General features: G+C 48.3%; 1 protein-coding gene across 1 annotated transcript in view; it reads left to right on the forward strand.

Moving 5' to 3' along the window:
• LOC124544906 (acidic fibroblast growth factor intracellular-binding protein) overlaps positions 1-17,471 on the forward strand; it is a 92,880-nt gene that overhangs the window by 26,568 nt on the left and 48,841 nt on the right. Inside the window, exon 5 of the mRNA XM_047123639.1 lies at positions 6,640-6,747. Within this exon, the coding sequence (XP_046979595.1) occupies positions 6,640-6,747 (108 nt within the window). The remainder of the gene's footprint in view (positions 1-6,639; positions 6,748-17,471) is intronic.

A 17,471-nucleotide genomic window follows, 5' to 3' on the forward strand; every position in this document is an offset into this window, starting at 1 on the left:
AGGAACCATAGTGACTGTAATCGGGTATCAGGTGGAGTTTGCGTCTATGTCCTAAACTCAGTCTGTAGTGCCACTGTGCTCCTTCAAACCCCTCTTGAAGCTGTGGCTGTCAGAATAAGGACGACGTAGGAAATAACTGTCTGCAGTGTATATCTTCCTCCAGATGGTGCAGTACCTCTGAATGTATTAGCTGCACTGATGGATCAACTCCCTAAACCTTTCCTACTTTTGGAAGATTTTAATGCCCATAACCCCTTTTGGGGTGGCACTGTGCTTCCTGGCTGAGGCAAAGATGTCGAAACTTTACTGTCTCAGTTCGACCTCTGCCTCTTAAATACTGGGGCTGCCACACATATCAGAGTGGCTCATGATAGTTACTCCTCCATTGACTTATCAATTTGAAGCCCAGGACTTCTCCCATCTATCCACTGGAGAGCACGTGACGACCTGTGTGGTACTGACTACTTCCTCATCTTCCTGTCACTGCCCCGGCGTCAGGGCCACAGACGCCTGCCCAGATGGGCTTTAAACAAGGCCCACTCGGAAACTTTCACCTCTGCTGTCACTGTTGAATTGATGTGATGGTTGAGCAGGTGACTACAACAATTGTTTCTGCGGCAGAAAAAGCAATCCCTCACTCTTTAGGATGCCTCCGGCATAAGGCAGTCCCTTGGTGGTCGCTGAAGCAATTAAGGAGCATTGGCGAGCTCTACAGTGGCATAAGTGGCACCATTCCCTGGAGCACCTCATAACCTTTAAACGGCGCTGTGCCCGCATTCGCCAACTTATCAAATGACGGAAGCAGGAGTGTTGGGGTAGAGACGTCTCGACCAATGGGTGCCATACGTCACCTTCCCAAGTCTGGGCAAAGATCAAACGTATTTTCAGGTACCAGACCCCAACAGGTGTTACCAGTGTTACCATAAATGGCATATTATCTACCGATGCAAACATGATTGCCGAGCAATTCGCTGAGCACTATGCTCGAGCCTCTGCTCCGGAGAATTACCCCCAGCCTTTCACATTCTCATACAGCAGATGGAAGGGAGAGAGCACAATCATTCCAGTGCTCAAATATGGTAAAACCTGCTTGATGCGGATAGCTATTGGCCCATCAGTCTCACCAACCTTCTTTGTAACCCGATAGAACGTATGGTGTGTCGGCGGTTGGGCTGGGTCCTGGAATCACATGGACTACTGGCTACATGCCAGGGCGGTTTCCAGCAGAGTCGCTCTACCACTGATAATATTGTGTCCCTCTAGTCTGCCATCCAAACAGCCTTTTCTGGATGCCAACACTTGGTTGCCATCTTTTTTGATTTATGAAAAGCTTACGACACGACCTGGCAACATCATATCATTGCTACATTGTATGAGTGGGATCTCAGAGGCCCACTCCCAATTTTTATCCAAAATTTCCTGTCACTCCGTACTTCCCGTCGTCCAATCTCTTCTGTCTGAAGTGGAGTCCTTCCCTTTACCACCTCTACTTGCGGCTCATTCACGTACACCTCCATGGTGTACGCCTCGGCCGCAGCTTCGTCTGGACCTTCTGCATGGCCCTAAGGACTCTGTTAACCCCGTCACTCTCTGTCGTCACTTCCTCACGATTCTTGACTTGCTCCAGTGCTCTGATGTGGTTAACACCGATGGCTCAATGGCTGATGGTCACATAGGCTTTGCGTATGTTCATGGAGGACATATTGAACAGCACTCCTTGCCAGATAGTCGCAGTGTTTTCACTGCAGAGCTGGCGGACATATCTTGTACTCCTAAGCACATCTGCTCATGACCTGTCCTGTCATTTCTCCTGTGTACTGACTCATTGAACAGCCTACAAGCTATTTACCAGTGCTACCCTCGCCATCCTCTGGTAGCGTCCGTCCAGGAGTCCATCTATGCCCTGGAATGGTCTCATCATTCAGTGGTGTTTGTGTGGACCCTAGGACACGTTGGAATCCCAGGCAACGAACTTGCCGACAGGCTGGCCAAACAGGAGACGCAGAAACCGCTTCTGGAGATGGGCATCTCCAAAGCTGACCTGCGTTCTGTTTTACGCCGCAGGGTTTTCAGGCTTTGGGAGATGGAACGGCATAACAGTACGTACAAAAAGCTACTTGTCATTAAGGAGATGACGAATTTGTGGAAGTCTTCAATGCGGTCCCCTCGCAGGGAATCAGTTGTCCGCTGCCACCTCCACATTGGCCATACATAGCTAACGCATGGTTACCTACTCCGTTGCGAGGTCCCACCTCTGTGTTGCTGTGGATCCCAAATGACAGTCGTCCACCTGTTGCTGGACTGCACACTTTTAGCCGCTCTTCGGCGAACTTTTAACTTTGCCAGTTCCCTACCGTCGGTGTTGGGCGACAATGCATCAGCAGCAGCTTTAGTTTCATGTTTTATGTGAGAGTGGGTTTTATACTTCTATGTCGGTTTAAGCACATGTCCTTTGTCCCTCTGTATCTCCACCCTAGTGCTTTTAGGGTGTAATTTTTAATGTGTTGCAGAGTGGCTGGCTTTTCTTTTTTATTCTCGTGGGCAGCCAGCCACTGTAATCTGCTTTCTTGTTTTACTCTCTTCTGTTTCTATCATCTCTCTGTTGTTTTCTTGCCCTGTTTTGTTCCTTTTAGTGTTCATTGCCTTTCCTTCATTCTTGTGGTTTTTCCTTTCTTTCCATTTTGTGTTATATGTCTCGTCCATTTTATTCTCACATTTGTGGCGTTGTTTTATTAGGAACAAGGGACCGATGACCTCGTAGTTTGGTCCCTGCCCCCTCTTTTAAACCAACCAACCATTTGGGCTTTCGGCCAGAGCCTTCTTCGGAAAGGAAAATGTACACACATTTACATAAGCAAGCCCACCTTTCCCACACATGATCACTATTGTTGGCCATAATGCAATTGTGCATCAGACAGAGTGGGATGGGGATGGGGTAGGGGTAGCAGGGTACGGATGTGGGGTGAGGAGTCAGTGCTGCCTGTCAGAGCATGCAGGAACTAGATGGAATAGGATAAGTCTGTGACAGGACTGGAATAGGAAGTGCTGTTTGAGTGGATTGTGTAGGTCTTGCAGTTAGGTCTTCCATGGGGATCTGGTGTCTGTGGCAAGGGGTTGGGATTTGGGAGTGGCATAGTGATGGACTAAGATGTTGTGGTGGTTAGCTGGTCAACAGAACACCACTTTAGGAGGGGTAGGAAGGATATTGGGTAGATTGTCTCTCATTTTAGGGCATGATGATAGATAATGAAAGCCCTAACGAAGGATGTGATTCAGTTGTTCCAGTCCAGGGTGGTACTGTACTGGGTGATGAAAGGGGGGGGGGTGCTCCTGTGTAGCTGTTCATGGAGGGTGGTGGGAGGATTAGGGGTGTGTGGGGAGAAGGCATGGGAAATTTATTTGCGGATTAGGTGTGAGGGAAGGCCTTTGTGAGACCTTCAGCGTACTGGGCAAGAGAATTCGTGTCAGTGCAGTTTTATTCTGGCCAGAGATAGCGGTTGTGTGTGTGGGGTGTGCTTGCTAGTTTGAAAGTGTGTGTGTTTCCTTTCTGAAGAATGCTTTGGTGGAAAGCTCAAACGTGTAACAGTATTTTCATCATGTCATCCTGTAACTTACCATGTCATGTTTACGATGAGTATTAATCTGTCCTTACTATAATAGTATTTATATTCCAATCCAGACTTCCCATTGTTTGATTTTGCCTTTCAGCTTTTCTTCCATCCCCCAACCCAGTGATGTTTTCATTTGTTACTGCTTTCTAAAGCAGTGGTGGGCAAATGTGCTAACATGGGTGTGGCCACTCATATGCGCCCGCACAACCTGCACGCGGGCACTGTCAGCCAGCAGTTCCCCCTCCACTTCTCAGCTAATATTGCTCGTTACCAGCACCTGTGCGACAAGACGTGTCTGCTCCAAACTTAACAATTCCCAGTAATATTACATGTGCTAAGTTAGTAGATGTTTAATAAAAAGGAAGCATTTGTTTTTTGCTTATTACTTTAGATCGGTGTTGTATTTGTGACCAGGATATTATGTCTGTGAGAGTGATACTTTCTTTTCGTTGTGTTGATGCCTGAAATCTCCTGACCCAGTTTTCCACTAAACAGAATGACAGAATTGTGAAATTTGTAATGTATTGTACTGCTTGTACCTTCTGTCAACCTATGCAGTGTATTACTCTGTGGCGCTGCTGTGTTCATTAATGGCATTACAAAGTGTAACCGAATGAGGTGGCGCAGTGGTTAGCACACTGGACTCACATTCAGGAGGAAAACGGTTCAAACTCGTGTCTGGACATCCTGATTTAGGTTTTCCGTGATTTCCTTCAGGCAAATCCTTGGATGGTTCCTGTGAAAGAGCATGGCCGACTTCCTTCTCCATCCTTCAATCGGGTTCCGTCCTTATCATCCCCATGACTTCCCACACACTCACCTTCTCCATGCTCCTTGAAATCCACAAACCTAACAATCCTGAACATCACATTGTAGCTGGTTATTGTGCTCCCACTCAAAGAATTTCAGCCCTCATTGACCAACACCTCCATCCAGTTGCTCCAAATCTAGCCTTACACATCAACGATATCTACTACTTCCTTCATTGACTCTCCTCCATCCCCACGTCTGTGGCTGTGTTGGCTTAGCTGCTGCAGCTACATACAGCGCCAGTGGCTACGTAGTTCACCTGGCTGCCTGAGAGCTCGGAGGATCGCGCTATAGTTCTAACTAAGCGCGATCCGCTGCAAAAGGGTCTGCTTCCGGCCGCCATTGCGGTTTATTGTGGCGCTACTTCCTGCCGTGCCCAGTCTGCGTGTGATTATCAGCAGGAAGTGTGACGTATGGCGCTGTTCTTATCAGTACTTGCAGGCTACTGAGCCATGTTTTGACGACTTGTTGTGTATCTATATAACGAGGCAGCAGCATTTTATTTAACTCGAGGCAACTGCATGTTTTACACAGCCATGCAGCTTTCTTATTGATTATTAATGATTATATTGATATGTTTCCCTATTTCTGCAGGAGTTCCTACTCATCACTGTTGACTCCACTTCCCTATACATCAGCATACCTCATGCCCAAGGTCTTGCTGCTATTGAACTCTCTCTCTCTCCCAATGTCTTTCAGACTCCAAACCCACTACCTCATTTCTCATACGCCTAATTAACTACATCCTAACACACAACTACTTCTCTTTTAAAGGAAAAGTACACAAAAAAACCCTCTAGTGACAACCTATTAATGGGTCATTTACAGGAAACCTTCCTAGCCTCCTCAAACCCCTAACCCCTTGCCTGGTTCAGGTTCATTCATTATCTTCACTCAGGGCCAAGACACCATATCGTCATTCCTTCACAGCCTCGACACCTTACCAACCCCATTACCTGATCCTCAAATGAGCATACCCATCTTCCTGGATGTTGGTTTCATTTCCTCTGATGGCACCATCCACACATCTGTCCACATTAAACCCACCAGCCAGCAGCAGTGCCAGCACTTTGACAATTGCCGTCCCTTGCACACCAAAAAATCCTTCCCATATGGTCTGGCCACTTGGTGCAGTGATAAGAACTCCCTCGCCTAGTATGCTGAAGGTCTCATAATGGCCTTCACAGACCTAGTCTGCAAACAGATTCTCCGTGCCATACCCCACACAGCCTCAATTCTTCCACCACACTAAGAACCAGCTACAAAGAGCACCCCCTTGAATATGTACCATCATGCACTGAAATGAGGGACATCCTGTCCAAGGTCCTACTAATCATTCCTAAAGTGGTCTTCCATCACCCACACCCAGCTTCCACAAAGTCCTATTCCATCCCTGTGCCACTCTCATTATCAATTGCTTGCCCACAGGAATCATATTCTGTGGAAGACTCAGTTGCAATACTTGCCCAGTCTAGCCACACAGCACTTTCTATTCCATTCCTCTCTGACTTATCCCACCCCATCAGAGCCCAGGCCACGTATGAAAGTAGCCATGTCATTACCTGGAATCATTGTACAGCTTTTTATGTTGGTATGACTAACAACAACCCACACCCAACAGTTTCTACCCACTCCCCTACATTGCACTCCAGATCATGTGATCTGGTATTGCATCTAGCAGCCTTGTCCTGCTACCATCTAGTCACTGCATGCTCCGCCAGGCAGTGCTGTCTCCTCTTGCACCCCCTCCCCTTCACCCCCACACACCTTATTATCTGTCCCATTTTTCCACCCCACTCTGGGTTGCTGCTCTCTATGCAATGCACAGTTGCTTTCTGGTTGGATTGAAAGTTCAAAGCTGTTAGCCTTTCATTGTGCCTGTCTGCAACTCAATGTGTCATTTTATGGTGAATGGCAATCTATCGTTTTCATAAAACTGTTAATTTGAAAGGTATATTTTATATGTTCCTTACTTGCAAATTATACTAATTGTAAATGCTGATCCTGTAAGTCATCAGAGCTTGACATAAGGTCTGATTCAGAGTTTAAAGTGGTTAGAATGATGTTCAGTATTATTGGTGCATAATAGTTAGTTAAAATTACCTCATCACTGTGTGATGAGTATTTATAAGGACCAGCTTGCATGTCAGTCCTTCATTCAGAATTTTTTGCAGATACAGATTAATTGTGATACTGTATTTATTTTATTATATTGCAGGAGGCAGTTTGATAATGTGAAAAGAGTGTTTAAAACTGTTGAGGAGATGCCGGGACCACTTGTACGAAACATTCAGAAACATTTCTTACTTCATGAGGAAACAGCAAAGTAAGTGCATTCTACAGATATAATGGTGCATTATGACTATGGTTCTTGTTATTTGTGGTGGTGGCAATGTTTCAGTTCCTGTTGTTGGTATTCGATCCACTTTGTAGACCAGAATGAAGTTTCCTGAACAAACATTTATATTAAAGACATGCCTCAGCAGATTTTGTGCAAAATACTGTACTGAATCACTGATGTAATGTTGAAAATTGAATATGAAAAGTTCAGTTTATTTTTGTAATTGTGTGTAAATAAAATAGAACCACTGCAGTGTTTGATGTTGTGCATTACAACGTGTGATATGTGAGATACAGGGTTACTGTAGAATGTTTTTTTTTGCACTAATTTGGGGGGAGGGGGGGGCACTAAAGAGTTACAGTTAACATAATTGCATATTATTAACACACACAAAACAATTTTCGAAAACTATTTGCGCTTTGAATAAGGTATTCTGCGTGTATACTTGTTAAGCTCCCATGTGAGTTGAAAAGATATCTCAAATATCCACATCTACACTTCACAATAACTTTACAGTGTGTGGCAGAGAGTAATACACTGCCCCTTATTTCCGTGTCCATGTTTGTTTCTCCCCTTCCTATTGGAGTTGTGAGTAGCGTGCAGGAAGAACAACTGTTATTAAAATCCTGTGTGAGCTTAAAACTCTGATTTTACTTTCATACTTGTTATCCAAATTATGTAGGAGATATCAATACATTGGACTCTTCTAAGAATGTATGATCTTGGAATTTCAACAATAATTCTCTGTTAGTGTTTCCCATTGGAATTTGATGAGCATCTGTGTGACACTTTTGTGCTTACCAAACTAAACAATGATGAAATGCCCCATTCTTCTTCGGATCTTTCATAAGCTGTCTCTTTTGAGTGGACCACTCTTCCTAAGGATTCTACCAACAAATTATAGTGTGGCATCTGCCTGCCCTATCATTAGTTTGATGCAATCATTCAACTTTAAATCACTGTATGCGTACTAAGAGATGTTTTATGGGTGTGGCTGTTCCTAGTAACTTCACTGCCTGTTGGTGTGCAGTACATTGAATTTGTTTATGTTGAAGGTCAGCAATCTATGCAATGATTGTCAGTTCTCTGCAGGCCATTCTGAATTTCTCTACAGCATCATAGCATCATGATTCCTCCGTACAACCCACCATCATCTGTGAACAGCATCATGGGACTTTTGATGTTATCCACTAGGTCGCTTATAATCCTGTTAATAGTAATGGTCCTTTAACCCCCCTGGAGGTGGACATGAAGCAACTTTTACTCCTGACGGTTTCTTTCAGTTAAGAATGACATACAGTGCTCTATTTGCCAGGACCTCTTCAACCAAACCACAGAACTGTTTTGATATTCCCCACACTTGTATTTTTTTTTGTTATTGAAGCAACAGTGCAGATCTGTATTGTATGTGTCCTAGAAATCAATACACATAGCATCGCCCCCTGCGGGTTCGGGGGTAAGAATAGGCCCGCGGTATTCCTGCCTGTCGTAAGAGGCGACTAAAAGGAGTCTCAAACGTTTCGGCCTTCTGTGATGGTCCCCTCTTGGGTTTGACCTCCTTTTTTCCAAATTTCCGTTGTTAGTGCGTGCCATTTGGGGAAGGACGCCTTACGTGATGTTTTTCTATTGGTCCATCATGCACCACCATCTTGCATGTTACCTATTGTCGTGTGGGGGGGATTACACTCAACATCATCTGGGTTGTCCCCTTCTCATCTTGTGCGCGATCCTCTTCTTAGCGCCCACGACAACTGTGGACCCTTTCAACACCTAAAATCCAGCACGGTAGCCAGTCCGTTGTGGTGGGGTCGTCATGTACCCTCTTGGGGGTAGCCCCCTGACCACGCAGGGATCGCACTACAGATGCCAGAGCTGTTTCCTCCCCATGCATGCCAAGGAGTATGTGCCCATCTTGTCTGGGGCACGGGGACTCCGGGCAACGGGTTATCGGCCAGGTACCCGTTGCTTTGGCTGGGTGGCGCCCTTGGGGAGAGCCCTCGTTCGGAGTAGGTGGCATCTGGGCGGATGTGGCGTAATGAAGCGCAATAAATCACACCCAGCTGGTGGTCGCACGGCCACCAGCATCTCTAAGCGAGGCAGAGTTGAGTTTGATGCTGCGCAATATGACCCTCAGTCGTTCCCCTCGTTGGCTGCGCCATGGGATGGACGCCGATCTAGTGCCAAGCGGGAGCCTTACGTACCGCAATACCTTGTCTGCAGCAGGACTGATGGTGACTCCTTTCTTACGACGAAGCCTCTGTTTTTTGTGGAACACCTGGAGGATAAGTTTGGGGAAGTGGCGGGGCTGTCTAAAATGAGGAATGGGTCCATCCTCCTCAAGAGGTCCTCCCCAGCCCAGTCACGAGCGTTGCTCTTGTGTGATAAGCTGGGTGACGTCCCTGTTACCGTCACTTCCCACAGTAGCTTAAATATGGTCCAGGGGATTATTTACCATCGTGACCTCTTGTTACAATCCGATGACGAGCTGAGAGCCGACTTGGAACGACGTGGTGTACATTTTGTCCGTCGTGTACATAGAGGACCCAAGACTAACAGGGTGGCCACCGGTGCCTTTATCTTGACCTTTCAGGGTGATGTCTTGCCCGAGAAGGTCAAGGTAATGGTTTACCGTTGTGATGTCAAGCCATACGTCCCTCCCCCGATGTGGTGCTTCCAGTGCTGGAAGTTTGGGCATATGTCCTCCCGTTACCCATCCAGCGCTACATGTCGAGATTGCAGACGCCCCTCTCATCCCGATTCTCCATGTGCGCCTCCGCCTGTATGTGTCAACTGTGGGGAGCACCACTCTCCATGCTCGCCGGATTGCCCCGTTCTTCATAAGGAGCGGAAGATAATGGAATTTAAGACCCTGGACCGGCTTACTAATCGAGAGGCAAAACTGAAATATGAAAGGTTGTATCTTGCTTCCATTCGAACATCTTATGCTGCAGCCACGTTATCGTCGCCCACGCGAGTGACGGTTATCGCCTCATCTGTGCCGCCTTCAGTGGGCCCTCGGGGCCGTGCATCTCTGTCTGCCCCCCTCGTGTCTGGGGACAAGCCTTCCTCTGTTGCCCCCTTAGCAGTTGGGGGCAAACCCTCATCTGTCGCTCCCCCCCATGCTTACTTCGGGAGTGACATCTGCTCGAAAACCGGGGGGGCTCAATCCCTCCCCCTCCTTCTCCGCCGGCGTTGCCTCTGCCGGTTCCTCTCTCACGGAAGGGGTCCCTCGGGGCTCACCCTTCCTCCGTTTTCTCTCCTACCCAGCCGGATGTCAGCCAGTGACTGAAGGTTCCACCACCTGCTGGTTGTAGGGCTTCTGCATCGTCGTCAGCTTCCGATGCTCGTTCGGAGAAGCTCTCCCAGCCCTCTGACCCTAAGGACAGACGCGAGAAGAAGGAACGGAATGTGTCCAAGAAGAAGGACGTTCCGGAGGTTTCAGTACCGCCTGCTATAAATAGTTCTGGCTCCAGGGATGAGGTGGAGATCCTCGCATCTGCCGCGGATCTCGTCCTCCCGGAACCCTCGGCGGCCTTTCCTATGGACACAGCTGACTCTCCCCCAGTGGCGGCAGTTGGCTCTGAGGTGCCGTCTGCCTCTTATTTGCCTTCACACCCTCCCAGTCCCTTACTGCTTCCGTTCTCCAGTGGAATTGCGGCAGTTATTGGTTTCCAGCAATGCGGACCCCCGCCCTTCATGGTTATCGAGGCTACTATAAGAACCACACTGCCTGTCAACGAGCGTCAGGTGGAGTTTGCCTCTTTGTTCACCACTCTGTCTGTAGCTCGCCCGTACCCCTTCTGACCCCTTTAGAGGCAGTCCCTGTCAGGGTTGAGCTCTCGCCGGCTATTACTGTTTGCTCTGTTTACATTCCTCCGGATGGGGAGCTCCCCCGACATGTCTTGGCTGCGCTGCTGGCTCAACTCCCGCCACCATTGCTGCTTCTGGGCGATTTCAATGCCCACAACCCTCTATGGGGTGGGACTGTCTCCGATGACCGCGGTCGTGCCGTGGAGCATTTGTTGTCTCAGCTCGACCTTAGCCTCTTGAACACCGGTGCTCCCACGCATTTCAGTGTGGCCCATGGCTCGTTCTGTCTTTGCAGCCCCGGACTTGTCCCATCCCTCCACTGGAAGGTGCATCCTGACCTGTGTGGTAGTGACCATTTTCCCATCTATTTGTCACTGCCCCAGTGTCATTCTTCTGGACGCCTGCCCCGCTGGGCTCTCCACAGGGCTGACTGGCCGGCTTTTACTTCCGCTGCAACCATTGAGTCTCCCCCACAGGGTGACATTGACGAGGTGGTCCGTGTCTTAACCACGTCAATTATTTCGGCGGCCGCGGCTGCCATCCCCCGCTCTTCTGGACTCCCTCGGAGGAAGGCTGTACCCTGGTGGTCGCCGGAGATTGCTGAGGCTATTCGCGACCGTAGGCGGGCTCTCCAGCGTCATAGGCGGCACCCGTCTCTAGAGACCCTCATTGCCTTTAAGAGGCTCCGTGCCTTGGCCCGTCGTCTTATTGCACGGCTTAAGCAGGAGTGCTGGGAGAGGTACGTCTCATCCCTGGGCTCCCGTGTCTCCCCCTCGCTCGTGTGGTCTCGGATCCGGCGGATTTATGGATACCAGACCCCTATGGGTGTCCCTGGGATCTCCCTGGACGGCGCTGTCTGCACGGACGCTGCCGCCATTGCTGAACACTTTGCTGCCCACTTTGCTAAGAGCTCTGCAACTGCCACTTATCCCCCCGCCTTTCGCTCTCTCAAGGAGCGAGCCGAGCAGACGCCATTATCATTCCACACGCGTCGTTCTGAAAAATACAATGCTCCTTTCAGCGAGAGGTAATTCCTCGCTGCCCTCGCCGATTGCCCTGGTACAGCACCAGGACCAGACTGCATCCACGCGCAGATGCTGAAGCATCTCTCCAGGGACTGCCAGAGACACATCCTCACCATCTTTAACCGCATTTGGAGCGAGGGCGTGTTCCCGTCGCAATGGCGAGAGGGTGTTGTTGTCCCCATTTTGAAACCCGGTGCGAACCCACTGGCGGTGGACAGCTATCGTCCCATTAACCTCACCAACGTTTTGTGCAAATTGCTCGAACGTATGGTGGGGCAGCATTTGTGTTGGGTCCTTGAGTCGCGCGGTCTCCTCGCTCCATCCCAGGGTGGCTTCCGTCGGGGCCGGTCTGCAGCGGACAATTTGGTGCGTCTGGAATCTGCTATCCGTACGGCCTTTGCCTGACATCAACATCTCGTTGCTGTCTTTTTTGATCTGCGGAAGGCGTATGACACCACATGGAGGCATCACATCCTTGCTACGTTGCATGAGTGGGGTCTTCGTGGTCAGCTCCCGGCTTTTCTTCAAACCTTTTTATTGCACTGCTCTTTCCGGGTGCAAGTGGGTGCCGCCTCTAGTTCATCTTATATACAGGAAAATGGGGTCTCGCAGGGCTCGGTGTTGAGCGTCTCCTTATTTCTAGTGGCCATTAATGGTCTGGCTGCAGCCGTGGGGTCGTCAGTGTCTCCTTCTTTGTATGCCGACGACTTCTGCATCTCATTTGGCTCCACAACTACGGGAGTCGCCGAACGCAGGCTGCAAGTAGCCGTTCGCAAGGCAGCATCATGGGCTCTGACTCGTGGTTTTCAGTTCTCTGCAGCCAAGACTCGAGTTATGCACTTCTGCAGGCGTCGGACGGTCCACCCTCAGCCTGAACTTTACCTCGACGGCCACCTGCTTGAAGTGGTGGACACTTGCCGCTTCTCAGGACTCGTCTTTGATGTCCAGCTCACATGGGTTCCTCATATTACTCAGCTGAAGCAAAAGTGCTGGCGGCACCTCAGTGCCCTCCGCTGCCTGAGCCACACATCTTGAAGTGCGGATCGCTGCACGCTGTTGCGATTATACAGAGCCCTTGTGCAGTCCAGGCTTGATTATGGGAGCCTGGCCTATGGGTCTGCCTCACCCTCGGTGTTGAAGTTGTTAGACCTCATACACCACTGTGGGGTTCGGCTTGCAACTGGCGCTTTTCGTACGAGCCCCGTGGATAGTCTACTGGTGGAGGCCGGGGTTCCCCCGCTGCAGATTCGCCGCCATCGACTGCTCGCCGACTATGCTGTCCACGTGCATTGCTTGCCGGCCCATCCCAATCATCGCCTGCTTTTCCCTGCCATGGTCTTCCATCTGCCCGAACGGCGACCTCGGTCTGGGCTTTCCATAGCTGTCCGCATCCAGTCCCTGCTGTCGGAACTGGGGTCATTCCCTCTTCTGCCTCCCTTCCGGGTCCGTGCACCTATGCCTCCCTGGTGTTTGCCCCAGCCGTCCGTCTGTCTGGACTTGGGACAGGGACTCAAGGACTCGGTTCCGCCTGTGGCCCTCCGTCGCCGTTTTCTTGCGCTCCTCGCCTCATTTTCGGGCTGTGAGACTGTCTTCACTGATGGTTCCCTGGTTGATGGTCGCACTGCCTACGCTTTTGCTCACGCTGCCCATGTTGAACAGCGCTCCTTGCCGGCTGGCTGCAGTATTTTTACTGCAGAGCTGGTGGCCATATTGCGCGCTCTTGAGCATATGCGTTCCTGCTCAGGTACGTCCATCGTCATCTGCAGTGACTCCCTGAGCAGCCTCCAGGCCATCGACTGCTGCTATCCCTCTTCTCCTGTGGTATCCTCTATTCGTGAGTCTGTTTTCGCCATTACCCGCTCTGGTCGTTCGGTGGTCTTTGTTTGGATGCCAGGTCACGTTGGCATCCCGGGGAACGGACGTGTTGACAGGCTGGCCAAAGGGGCGATCGACGCCCCAGCTTTGGAGATAGGCCTCACGGCTTGCGATCAGCAGCTGGTGTTGTGCCGTAAGGTGCTTGGGATGTGGACTGCTGAGTGGCGTGGCATGACATCCCCGAATAAACTGCGGGCTGTCAAGGAGACGACCGATGTGTGGCGCTCCTCCCTGCGGGCTTCTCGCAGGGACTCTGTCATCCTGTGTCGGCTTCGCATCGGCCATACTTACCTGACGCACGGCCATCTTTTGCGTCAGGAGGATCCCCCCGTGTCGGTGTGGGTCCCGGCTGACGGTCGCCCACATTTTGTTGGAGTGTCCCCGACTGCGCCCCCTCCGGCAGTCTTTTAATCTCCCGGGCACTTTGCCTTTGGTTTTATGCGATGATGCCTCCATGGCTGATGATGTTTTAAATTTTATCCGTGGTAGTCCTTTTTATGGTTCCATTTAGGAAGGTCCTGCACCTTTCCCTTTCTGTCTCTTTTGTCCTTGCGTCTCTCAATATTTGTTGCTGTTTTGGTGTGTCGTCTGATGGTTGACTCTTTCCCTTTTTTGTTCTCGTGGTCAGTCAACCGGTCTCCGGCCATCTTCTTTTCTTCTGCTTCTTTTTGTTTGGTGTTCATATGTACTCTTCGTGTCTGTAGTGTTCGTTGCCGCATTTGTGTTTTTTTAGGGCCTGGGGGGAGCCTCCTTCCCCTTGGGGTTTTACCTGCTTCGTGAATTTATGTCTCGCCTGTTTTTGGAATGGGGGACTGATGACCTTAGCTGTTTAGTCCCCCTTAAACATCCGAACAACCACCACCACACATAGCATCAATCAGGACTCCAGTATCTAGTGCTTCTAGTTCTGGGTCTTTGGGGCGAACATAGCAAATTGGTTTTCACAAGATTGTTGTTTGCGGAACCCATGTTGGTTCCTACAGAAGAGATTTTCAACTTTCGGAAACTGGAACGCATGAACTGCATTCCAAAATTCTACAAGAGACTGACGTCAGTGATGTAGGCTCATAGTTGATTGGGCTTTTTTGACAACCTCTCTTGTAAAAGGGAAATGACCTGCACTTATTTGTAATTGTTCAGAATGTCTCATTCCTCCTCCAACCTTCGATGGACTGCTGGTAGAAAAGGAACGCATTCTTTAGCATACTCTGTGTGCGATCACATAGGTATCCCGTCAGGTCTAATCACTTTTACTATGTTAATCAATTTCAGTCGATTTTATATCCTACAGTCACTTATTTTATTACCTGTCAATTTGGTTTGGGATGATTGGAAGGAGAAATGGTAGTGTGATCTTCCTCACTGGAACGATTTTGGAAAATACAATTTAGTGTATGGCCAGTGAATGATTAGGTAGATGGCTTTGATGCATTTACTGACTTGGTGCAAGGACCAAAACTATTATGATTTTTTCCCTTAGATACATTAGAGGACGTCACAAAAAACACTAATCAAGTTTGTTGACAGGTTCCTTACCCTGAGAAAAAATAAATAAATCTAGTAGACATCTAAAATGCAAACATTAAGAGTTATGAGCACTTGTTCTTCTTTATACTATGAAATACACCTCTTCTACTCTAAGCCCATTGCTTTCCATAGGTAGTGATGAAGTGGTGTGGACAAAAGCAAGAAAACAATGCCCAGTAAACATGGAATCTATAATGCATACCTTAAGAGCAATGAGCACTACAGGTTTCACATTAGTGAAGATGACCAAGTGCCCATAGCTCTTACAGTGTGCATTTTAAACTCCATGTTTACTGGGCTGTTTTTCTCTTCTCCCAAAATATGGAAAGCCAAGTCCTTCAAGTAGAAGAGATTTGTTTGACATTATCAAAGATGAATAAGTGCTCATAGCCCTTAAGGTATGCAGTTTAGAGCCTATGTTTACTAGACATTTTTTTCTTGTTCTGTCCCTAAAGCTTGTCGGTGCTTTTTTGGACACCCTGTACATAAGGGGCAATCGAATGAAAATGAGACAGATGGCAAAAAAGTAAGTAAATGTTTATTATTTCACAAGCAATCACCATAGTCTCACACTGGGAGACAAGATGGGTTGCTGTGGGGGAGGAGACCAGACAGCGAGGTCATCAGTCTCATCGGAGTAGGGGAGGATGGGGAAGGAAGTCGGCCATGCCCTTTCAAAGGAACCATCCTGGCATTTGCCTGGAGCGATTTAGGTAAATCACGGAAAACCTAAATCAGGATGGCCGGACGAGGGATTGAACCGTCGTCCTCCCGAATGCGAATCCAGTATGCTAACCATTGCGCCACCTCGCTCGGTGAGACAAGATGGTCAGTTCCTTCATGCAAAAACGTTTGTGGTTGCCTACGGAAACATGATTTTAGCCAGGCATGTACCTCTTCATCCAAAGCAAATTGACGGCCCCAAATATCTTCTTTTCAGGGGTCCAAAAATATGGAAATTGCTTGGGGAGAGGACAGGACTGTAAGGAGGATGTGTAACAGCTTCCCAATGAAATTTCTGCAGTGTACTTTAAACAATCTTGGGAATATGTGGGCCCATATTTAATTGTTTAATTGTTTTTGGATCATAACTTATGTTTCACGAATGTATGGTGCAGTGACATTGTATCAAAACTGTGTCGTTCTTGGTAAAAATTGTTATAATTAAATGTGTGTGTTCATGATGTCATTGATTAATGCCTTCAAAGGATCACATAAATTAAGAACCGAAAGTGGTGTGTATGGTAGTCTAGTGGATAGAGATGCGGATTTACGATTTGAAGCTGGTTTCATGTAGAGATGGTTCGCACCCTCCTTTCCCCAAATTTAATTATTCACCTGTGCATGTTTGAAAAGATGCTGAGAAGGTTTTTATTACTATAATAGAAATATGTTCAGTAATAAACTGCTGAGAAGAATTAGCGGGACATGACTTTGAGTGTGTCATATTCCACTGAGCAATAATTGAATGTTGGTTATGTTACCAAATTTATACCTTTGTATTTTACAACTTAAATATGAAATGAAACATCATTACATCCTCAATAGTTCCCACAAAAAGAACTGAAATGTCTGACAGGTGTGAAAGACAAGTGGAAACCATCGTTCATCCCGTCATCCTGGGAGGTTTTCATTGGACTTTGAGAGCACCAATAATGTGTCTGCCTTCTGTGAACATTCATCACTGCCTGATACCTATGCGGCATGCTCCGTCTAAGTCTGTGGATGCCACCCTGTGGTATCAATAACTATTCTTCATTGGTAGCCCATGAGATTTCTTGGAGAGTCTGTGGTGGAACAGGGAAACTATGAACATGGCCATCAAATGTGTCCCACATATGCATGATGGGGTTTAGGTTGGAACTCACCACCAGCCATTCCATTACTTCAATGTCCAGGCTTCACAAGACATCACTGCTGATGCCTGCTACACAGACAACACCACCACATGGTCCAACAGGATCTACTTGCAGTACTACCTGGTGGTAAGGTAGCCAAAGCAGAGAATATCTGGACTCCTCTGTGAATGACATGTTTCACCGGTGAAGAAGTTGCCGGTTCACATGGATGCAGCAGAACTTAAGGTGAGCTGCAAGACATTGTGTCAAGTAGGATACTCAAACAGGATGTCTGGGTCGTAAGAGTCCTTTCTCATAAGCTGTTCATGACAGTCTGATCAGACACAGTGGCTCTTCTAGGAGCCTCTTGCAGTGTTCTGGTGGTGTCCCATCTTGTGTACTGACCTGTCTCCCTGTGGTGTGTCCACAGCCTATGCGTGACACATGGAGAGGCACTGGCAACTGCAGCAACATGGCTGAAAATCGACTCTTTTTTGGATCAGACTGACTGTCCTTGCAACTTGTACTGCATTAAGATGTCACATTGCATGTGCTTGGTTGAATACAACGCGCACAAATGACAACTGCCTTCTATGTACCTCACTAAAAAACTCTCCGACACTGGTACTTACTT

This window comes from Schistocerca americana, chromosome 8 (assembly GCF_021461395.2).
Source record: "Schistocerca americana isolate TAMUIC-IGC-003095 chromosome 8, iqSchAmer2.1, whole genome shotgun sequence".
Lineage (NCBI taxonomy): Eukaryota > Metazoa > Arthropoda > Insecta > Orthoptera > Acrididae > Schistocerca > Schistocerca americana.